The sequence below is a fragment of the Panthera tigris genome, chromosome B1, assembly GCF_018350195.1.
Source record: "Panthera tigris isolate Pti1 chromosome B1, P.tigris_Pti1_mat1.1, whole genome shotgun sequence".
Lineage (NCBI taxonomy): Eukaryota > Metazoa > Chordata > Mammalia > Carnivora > Felidae > Panthera > Panthera tigris.
Window position 1 is genome coordinate 163203267 of NC_056663.1, and position 9236 is coordinate 163212502.

At 43.4% G+C, this 9236-nt stretch overlaps 2 protein-coding genes across 2 annotated transcripts in view; one reads left to right on the top strand and one right to left on the bottom strand.

Moving 5' to 3' along the window:
- Positions 1-263, bottom strand: part of OCIAD1 (OCIA domain containing 1) — a 27382-nt gene extending 27119 nt beyond the window's left edge. The window contains exon 1 of the mRNA XM_007075902.3: positions 20-263. The gene's annotated coding sequence lies outside the window, so the exon portion shown is untranslated. The remainder of the gene's footprint in view (positions 1-19) is intronic.
- The window catches only part of LOC102965556 (40S ribosomal protein S21), a 9107-nt gene extending 106 nt beyond the window's left edge, over positions 1-9001 (top strand). Inside the window, exon 2 of the mRNA XM_015534767.2 lies at positions 8709-9001. Within this exon, the coding sequence (XP_015390253.1) occupies positions 8731-8982 (252 nt within the window). The 5' untranslated portion in view covers positions 8709-8730 and the 3' untranslated portion in view covers positions 8983-9001. The remainder of the gene's footprint in view (positions 1-8708) is intronic.
- Positions 9002-9236: the final 235 nt, after the last annotated feature.

The window sequence follows — 9236 nt, forward strand, 5'->3', positions numbered from 1 at the left end:
TTTGCGTCACCTCACCCACCTCCTGACGACAGCGGCGAGCGACGGCGCGGCGAGTCCGGGCGATCGGGGGCAGAAGGCCTGGAAAGGCCAAGAGACGGGAAGGCGCGCGGGGCCGCACAGCAGCAGAGTTGGGGGGTGGGGAGCAGACAGCAACTTGGCCTCCAAGAAGTCACCCAAATACGGGATCAAAATGACCGCGACCCGGAAGCACTGGCGACCTGCAGAAGGAAATGACGTCAAGACCCCCCCCCCTGCGGCATCCAAAGGCTAGCTGCCTCGGAGTGGACGCCGGCGCGGGCGCCTGTCGGCACCGCCCCCTCTGCCAGTCCCTCCTCCCTTCACCCCCAGGCCGCGGCGCTCGCGAGCTACAGTGCGGCTGCGCGCGCCACCACTGCGGGTCAGGAGTCCCGCCCCGCCCCCTTCCTGACTGCCGCGGGACGTTGGGCCTCAGGCTCCTGTGACGCACCTGTCATCTTCCGGTGACCGGCTGACGGGAAAGTTCAGGAACACCTTCTTATCCCCTAGTTGCGATAACCGATTTTTCTTGGACTTCTCTGGTTTGGGGCTTTACACAATTTATTTCATTCTTTGAAAGTGGTGGAAAGTAATTACTAAGCATGCGTACTTGGCTATGTGTCTTGGTGTTTTGAGCTCAGCTGCCGACTAGTTCTAGAACCTGGGGCGTGGTACAGTACCTCTTTGAGCCTCAGATTTTTCTCATCTGAAAAGTGGAAATTACACCCATCTCATAGGGTTGTTAGGATTAAAGCAACACGTCTGAAAGCAGACAAGCACCCAACGGTTCTCTATTAATGGAAGAGTCTCTGTTTGGGGGGCTCGTGACTTCTGTTCATCGGACAGGCGACATTCATTCATGTATTCATTTTAACAAATATTTACTGGGTGCCTACTGTGAGCCAGATGCTGAAAGTTCCCGGTGACTCGACAGAGAACAATTAACTCTACTTGTTCTTGTTTTATCAACTCCGAACAACCTCTGGTTTCTCACCTCTTTCTGAAACCCTCTGCCACTGTCCTCATTTCACCCTTTCCACTGCCTGTAGAGCTGCCCTATATTTATTCTCCCACAGGAATATTTAAGAGAGACAGCCTACTGTGATCCGTCTAAAACACAAACCTGTGGTTCCTTCTTTAGAACCTTTTGATGGCTCCCGTCATGCACAGAGTATAAGGCCCTTCACGACTGGGCCTCTGTCCTCTTGAGCCTCACTTTCTTCTGTTGCAGTGTTCAATAAGAAACAGCCTGGGGCGCCTGGTTGGCTCAGTCCATTAAGCCCGACTTTGGCTCAGGTCATGATCTAAGGGTTCCAGCCCCGCGTGGGGCTCTGTGCTTCCAGTTCAGAGCCAGGAGCCTGCTTTGGATTCTGTGCCCTCCTCTCTCTCTGCCCTTCTCCCACTCATGCTCTATCTCCCTCTTTCTCAAATAAATAAATGCACATAAAAAAAAGAAAGAAAGAAAGAAAGGGCGAGCCTGTGGCCTTTTGCACTCACAGTCCCTGTATGCTGTTCCCCCTAACTTAACCCTCTTCCCTGCCTGGTCCACCCTGTTGGTATTTCAAAATCCTGTAATTTACAGTAATTTACATTACTTTCTTTATAAAGCTTTCCCTGAAGCACACCACAGAGAATTAATCACTCCTCCTCCTTAGCACCTCTTTTCTTTGTACATACTTCCATCATTCCAACGTAAATCTGCTTTGTATGGTGATTTTTTGCTTGTCTGTCTCTGTTAACAGAACTCTTTTGGGACAGAGACCTTTACTGATGAATCTATACACTTCCAAGTATATTCCTAAGATATTCAATATTAACAATTAATACTCATTTTGTTTCTGGGACAATGCTAAGCGGAGAGTAGGCCCAGGGGGTTTGTACTTGCTGTTCTCTCTTCTAGAACACCGTTGTTCCAGGTGTTCACATGGCTTCTTAGATCGAAGCTGATGTCACCACATCAAAGACGCTTTCTTTGGTTATTAAAATAGAACCCCAGTCACTCCCTGCTACCATATTTATTTTCATAGCACTCATGATCTAAAACAATTATCTGTTTTTTTATTGCTTTTCTCTCTCCACTTACTAAAATAAAAGATCTATAAAGTAGGAGCCTGACTGACATCAAAATGATTGGCACATAGTATGAAATCAATAAATATTTCTTTAATGAATTTGTTGAGTACATTTAAAAAAATTTTTTTAATGTTTATTTATTTTTGAGAGACAGAGAGAGAGACAGGGTGTGGGCAGAGAAGGGGCAGAGAGAGAGGGAGACACAGAATCTGAAACAGGCTCCAGGCTCTGAACTGTCAGCACAGAGCCTAATGCGGGGCTTGAACCCACGAATCATGTGAGATCATGACCTGAGCTGAAGTCGGATGCTCAACCGACTGAGCCACCCAGGCGCCCCTGTTGAGTACATTTTTATAAGAAAATAAACAAAAAAAATTAGAAGACATACTGAATGAGCTTTATGCTAAAGCAAAATCTGATCTTTGCTTTCTGACTAGATTGTAAGATCCCAGAATCCAGTTATATCATTTTCTTTATATTTACTGAGGCAAGCCTAGCACATGGCACATGGTATTTTGGTAAGTATATGTCCTATTGCCCACATATTTCTCAGCAATCAAATCAACTGATAAATTGGATTTCTGCTGATGAAAGGTATGGTGCTCTTTCTGTGGTAGCAAATTAAGATTTTAAGTATTCAAGCTAAACTGTCATTTTCCATGCTGGCATTTAGAAGTTATTAGGTCTATTTGTAACGGGTGATGCAACAACCAAAGAATTCAAACATAAATTGGGTAAAATCCAAAGTCGTACTAGAAGTTGACTCACAATTGATAGAGGCTACAGGATTTATTAGCAAATTCAGAACTTGGGTGCTTTAATTTTGAACTGTGAGATCACCAGAAATAAGTTTGTTTGGATTAAATTAAGTCAAGTCACTTCAAAACACCTGCACTGAGGTAAGATCTAATGAAATGTCATCGTAAGAATGTTTGCTTGTTAGACATAACTTAAAAAAATTAAGGGGGGCCTGGGTGGCTCAGTCGGTTAAGCGTCCAACTTTGGCTTAGGTCATGATCTCACAGTTTGTGAGTTTGAGCCCTGCATCTGGCTCTGTGCTGACAGCTCAGAGACTGAAGCCTGCTTTGTTTCCCTCTCTCTCTGCCCCTGCCCCACTCACCCTCTGTCTCTCTCTCTCAAAAATAAATAAACATTAAAAAAATAAAAAAAATAATTATAAAAGAATTGTTGAGGGTGGTCATTAGTTCATAAAAATGAAATCCACGGGGGCCCCTGGTGGCTCAGTCAGTTAAGCATCCAACTCTTGATTTTGGCTCAAGTTATGATCCCAGTGTCATGGGATCAAGCCCCACATGAGACTCTGGACTCAGCATGGAAATGTTTATTCCCTCTCTCTCTCTCTCTCTCTCTCTCTCTCTCTGTCCTCTGCCCCTCCCCCCCCCCACTTGTGTGTGTGCTCTCTCTCTCTCTCTAAAATAAAAATGAAAAGGGGCACCTGGGTGGCTCAGTCGGTTGAGAATCCACCTTCAGCTCAGGTCATGATCTCACGGTCCGTGAGTTCGAGCCCGCGTTGGGCTCTGTGCTGAGCGTTCAGAGCCTGGACCCTGCTTCAGATTCTGTGTCTCCCTCTTCTCTGCCCCTTCCCCGCTCATGCTCTGTCTCTCAAAAATGAATAAACGTAAAAAAAAATAATTAAAATAAAATAAAAATGAAAAAATACATGAAACCCATGTAATAAATTCCTCCTTAATTTCAGTGTCAAGAAAAAGTTTGTCTTCTCAGATGAACTCTTGAAATTCCATAATCACAATTATTGTTCAGCATATTTCCATTTTTGCTCCATGAGGGTAGAGATCATGTCTTATTTGTTCACCATAGACTCTCCAGCATTCAACACCTATTTATTGCTCAAAATGCAATGTAATAGAAGCCAAAGGAAGAGAACGTTCCAAGAAGGAAGGAATAGTCACTCATGTCAAATGCTGATAAAGACTGAGAACTATCCATTAAGTGCAGCAACAAGGTTATTTATAACTTTTGCAAAAAGCAGTTTCATACCTAGATAGCAGTGGGTTTAGAAAAGAGTGGGAATATGGGGCGCCTGGGTGGCGCAGTCGGTTAAGCGTCCGACTTCAGCCAGGTCACGATCTCGCGGTCCGTGAGTTCGAGCCCCGCGTCAGGCTCTGGGCTGATGGCTCGGAGCCTGGAGCCTGTTTCCGATTCTGTGTCTCCCTCTCTCTCTGCCCCTCCCCCGTTCATGCTCTGTCTCTCTCTGTCCCAAAAATAAATAAAAAACGTTGAAAAAAAATTTAAAAAAAAAAAGAAAAGAGTGGGAATAATATGGAAAAAAGTGTGACTGTGCTTTCCCAAACCTTAGTTGTTGAGTGAAAGGAAGTCCTAGAGTGGTAGCTAAAGGGAAAATACAGAGTGGATGAAGGTTAGTTTATGTTTTTTCTTTGAATTCCATAGAGACTTAACTATAATTGTTAAAGGGGAAGAGCCAATAAAGAAGAGTTGAAAGAAAATACGGGAGTGAAAAGGGATAATTCATAGCCTAAGGCAGATTTCCCAACTGGTGTTCTGTGAATGTGCTATAGGTATGCCTACAGCTATGATCCATTCAGCCTTCAGGATGAGCTGTGGGCAGAGCCCACAGGCCAGTTGCCTGCAGCCGAGCAACCTTCTTTGAGGTCCTCTGAGGGTAACTGGTACGGACTAAAGCCTAATGGGATGCACAGCTGATGAGCGTGGTGGGCATCTTTCAGCTCTTCTTCACCCTAAATGGCAGAAAATTTAGTCAAAGGGCACATTGCTGCACACTGTGGGCAGGGGCCCTAGATGCTGCCGGAGATATTTATGTTCTTTCGATGCCCAGGGAGCATGGCAGGCATCCTAAGGTGCAACTAGCAGGGGAGAGACCCAAGGAGATAGGACAGGGGCTCCTGGTGGGTGTAGCTCCAAGGAATAGCCCCAGACAGCAGCCCCAAATCTCAGTCTTCAAATTAATTCCACATGTCTGGTGAGTTCTTGACGTCCAGGTGGGCTGCAGGTGGACTGCTCAAATCATGCAAATTAGAGCTCATCGATATTTTGGTATACTTAACGTCTCAAAGTTCATTTGGACTCAAAGTTCACTGGGATTATCACAGGACACTTCCATGCTATGTTTGTTAATGAAAGATAAGAAAACTGTTAAAGAGTCATTAGATAAAATTTCAGTAAACACTGAAAGGTTATTACCTTCTAAATTTCTCATTGATGAGAGCTACTAAGAATTCATTACTTACCAATAACCTTTACAAAAAAAGGGGGTATCTGGCTGGCTCAGGTGAAAGAGCATGCAACCCTTGATCTTGGGGCCATGAGTTTGAGCCCCATGTTGGGTGTAGAGAGTACTTAAAAATGAATAAATAAACAAACTCCAAAAAAAAAAAAAATTCAAAGAAATAATCGCTAAAAAGTCAGGAAATTTGTATGGCCATTTCAAATTTAAACCTAATATTTACATTTAGAGCTGTCTGGGTGGCTCAGTCAGTTAAGCATCTGACTTTTTTTTTTTTAATTTTTTTAATGTTTACTTTCTTTTTTCTTAAATTTTTTTTTAATGTTTATTTATTTTTGAGACAGAGAGAGACAGAGCATGAACGGGGGAGGGTCAGAGAGAGGAAGACACAGAATCTGAAACAGGCTCCAGGCTCTGAGCTGTCAGCACAGAGCCCGACGCGGGGCTCGAACTCATGGACGGCGAGATCATGACCTGAGCCAAAGTTGGCTACCCAACCCACTGAGCCACCCAGGCACCCCAATGTTTGTTTATTTTTGAGAGACAGAGTGTGAGTGGGGGAGGAGCAGAGAGAGAGACACAGAATCCGAAGCAGGCTCCAGGCTCCGAGCTGTCAGCACAGAGCCCGATGTGGGGCTCAAACCCACGAGCGGTGAGATCATGACCTGAGCTGAAGGCGGACGCTTACCGACTGAGCCACCCAGGCGCCCCTTCTGACTCTTGGTTGTGGCTCAGGTCATGATCTCACGGTTCGTGGGTTTGAGCCCCGCGTCGGGCTCTGTGCTGCCAGCACGGGGCCTGCTTGGGATTCTCTCTCTTCACCTTTCTCTGCCCATCTCCCACTTGTGCTGTCTCTCAAATGAACTTAAAAAAATAAAAAATAAAATTTACATTTAGAGAAGCAAGTTCAAGTTTAAAAGATATTATTTGGGGATTTTATACAATTTAATATTTATTCAAATAGAGTCAATATTTTGTTTTGTTCTCTCCCCTTGTATTTTGTATTTTATCGTAATTATGCCATAATAAATATACACCCAAACACATAAATAGATGTATGTGTATATATTTACCATATATACATATATCTCTCCTGCATAGATGCCTCAATCCCCTCCAGTTTATTCTAGTGAATAGCACAAATATTGTCATTTTTCTATGTTTTCCATGATGTAAAAAAAGTTGGGACATGTATAGAATTTGTGAGGAGAAAGGGGATAGTGAATAGGTTGATGAATAAGTATAAACGGGAGAAGGAGTGACCCACCCTTTGAAACAAGGAGGAAGAAAGTAATAAAAGGCACAAAATACCTGTTTATATATTTGTGACAGGAAGACAAGGAAGTTGGGGATATTGGCAAGAGAATGTCTGAAATGATAGGCAACGGAATTGTAGTAGGAAAAGAGCGAAGATGGTCAGTAGGCATAAAGTTAGGGTTCTCAAAGAACCCTGGCAGTTGCCACGTTGTGAAAGCACAGTTGTAACATAAAGTTATCTATGTGGGAGAGCAGGAAGAATGTAACATTGACCAGACAGTGCAGTGTAAATATTTCATACTTGGTGGCTTTACATCACCACCACCAAAGACTCTGTCGTCATGAAAATGGAGGTTATGGGAAATGGAAGGAAAGATAACAGAGTTTGGGGTTGCTTCGGGTTCGGAGCTACAGGCTAGTTCCACAGTTTGATTCCTCCTAGCCATTGGAGTAGGAATCTAAGGGATTTACAAAGAGCAGAAGAAACAACATGTAAGAGTGAAAGGAGGTAACCAGATTGTTCCTTACATTGTCAGAACCCAGTTTAGTTCACAAGCCTCAGGAGTAAAGTCTAGATTTACTCACATATAAAGTCCACTATAGTTTTCAGATTTTTATCACCATAAGGCACTTCTTGAAGGCCCTCCAAAAGGCATGCTTCCCAGCCGATGTGAATTCACGGGCAGATTTGGCAGGTGACCCCAAATAAGCATAGTTTTTGGCAGAAGTTTCGAGACAATTTACCCCCCAGCTCTTCCTTGCAAACACATTACCATTCCTGAGTCTCTTCTGCAGAGAAATCTTGTATCTGTGACCAGGCGAATTTCTTCTAGAGCTGGTCTGAAGGAACTTCAGGAAACTTGGGATTCTAGAATGCATCTGAAATTATGCTTGGACATATTTTCCTGACGCACATTTTGTACTTGGTTTCCCTTTTAGCAGAAGAGATGAAGAGAAACATCAATAATTAGGGGTTTATGTTTCTATACTTACATGAATGTAAGAAAAGACAGTATCTCTGAGCTCCTAAGTCATACAAAGTTATAAGAAGCACCTAGCACAGGGTCCAGCATTTAGTTTACATGCAATCAGTGTGAGTTGTTTTTTACTTTTTTAAGGATTTGAGGTACTAGAAAGGAATTTGAAAAAAGAGAGAGGAGTAAGCATACAGATGATGTGACCTAGACTATTAATTCCTGGTTAACAGCCTCACTTTGTCCAGCTCTCTAATTAAAATTTAAAACAAGCACTTTATTTTTAAGGGCACTATAGGGCGTCCAGGGATGAAATACTCCAGTTCTCATCAATGCTGTTTTGGGGCTGATAAAATCCCAATTATACTATTTCTTTGTTCTTTCATTAATCTCAGCTCTATCTCCAGTATCCTGAGTTCTGCGTTCAAACCTGAATTTGTCTACTTTCTTATAACCATGCCAAGAGTCAACTCTTTGTCAAAAGTTAGAGAAGGAGAATTTTTTCCACATCTAAGTAACTCTGTTGCTGAGAATCTTTTCACTACAATGTATATTTGAAGAGAAAGACTTTCTTCCTGGCCATCCCCTGCTTTTCTTTCTTGTATGAAAGTTTCATTTGTAGGCAGAAGCAGGAAGGAGGAGGGGAAAACCCTCCACAAGAGATGACCCTTGCTGTTGTCGCTACTCAGGCTGTCAATCAATCAGAGAACCATCTGCCCCCCGCTTTAGATGGCATCAGCTGTGCCTTTTCTAACGTCACTTACAGAACCCACTAAAAGCTGTTAGACAAATGAGGGGAACCAGAATGCAGCTGCATGTAGCTGATTTTGAATTTTTGCAGCTGAGTCCTACATGCCACTCTGAGTTTTGAAAGTTTTTGTTTGTTTGTTTTGTTTTGTTTTTTATGAGATTGGATAAACAAAGAGAACAATTCCCTTTATAATAATGACTCCTAGGGTCTTAAAGTTTTGTTCTCTGCAAGTTTAAAATAATGTATCTCTTTTAAAACTCCCACCGAATGTTTAAAATTTAAGCCAACTGTAAATATGTAATCATTCATGAGTTCCTCTTAAGAAAAAGTGTCACATGGAAAAAAAATGTTTTTAAAACTGATTCAAGCGTTTCTGTGCTCGTGCTGGTCGCAGCAGCAGCAGATGCGCCCTGGACATGCAGAATGAGGCCAACCAGTTGGTGGACCTGTACGTGCCATGGAAATGCTCCCTCAGCAACAGGATCATGGGCGCCGAGGACCACGCATCCATCCAGACGAACATGGCGGACTTCGAGAAGGTAATAGGCAGGTTCAACGGCCAGTTTAAAACCTGTGCTATCTGTGGGGCCATTTGCAGGATGGGTGAGTCAGATGACTCCATCCTCCGACTGGCCAAGGCCAACGGCATCATTTCAAAGAACTTCTGACTGGAGAGGATGACGGAGGTGGGATATTTGCCATAAAAAAAATAGCAAAAGCCCAGAGAGAGAGAAGTGGGGGGAGAGAGAGAGAGAAAGGAAGGAAGGAAGGAAGGAAGGAAGGAAGGAAGGAAGGAAGGGAAGGAGGGAGAGAGAGGGAGGAAGGAAGGTTGATTCAGGAGCCAAGTACTTTGTGAGATGGAAGCAAGTTTGGTATCTAGATGCCAGAAGTGTGCAGGCTAGAAATCTAAAGTATTATCACC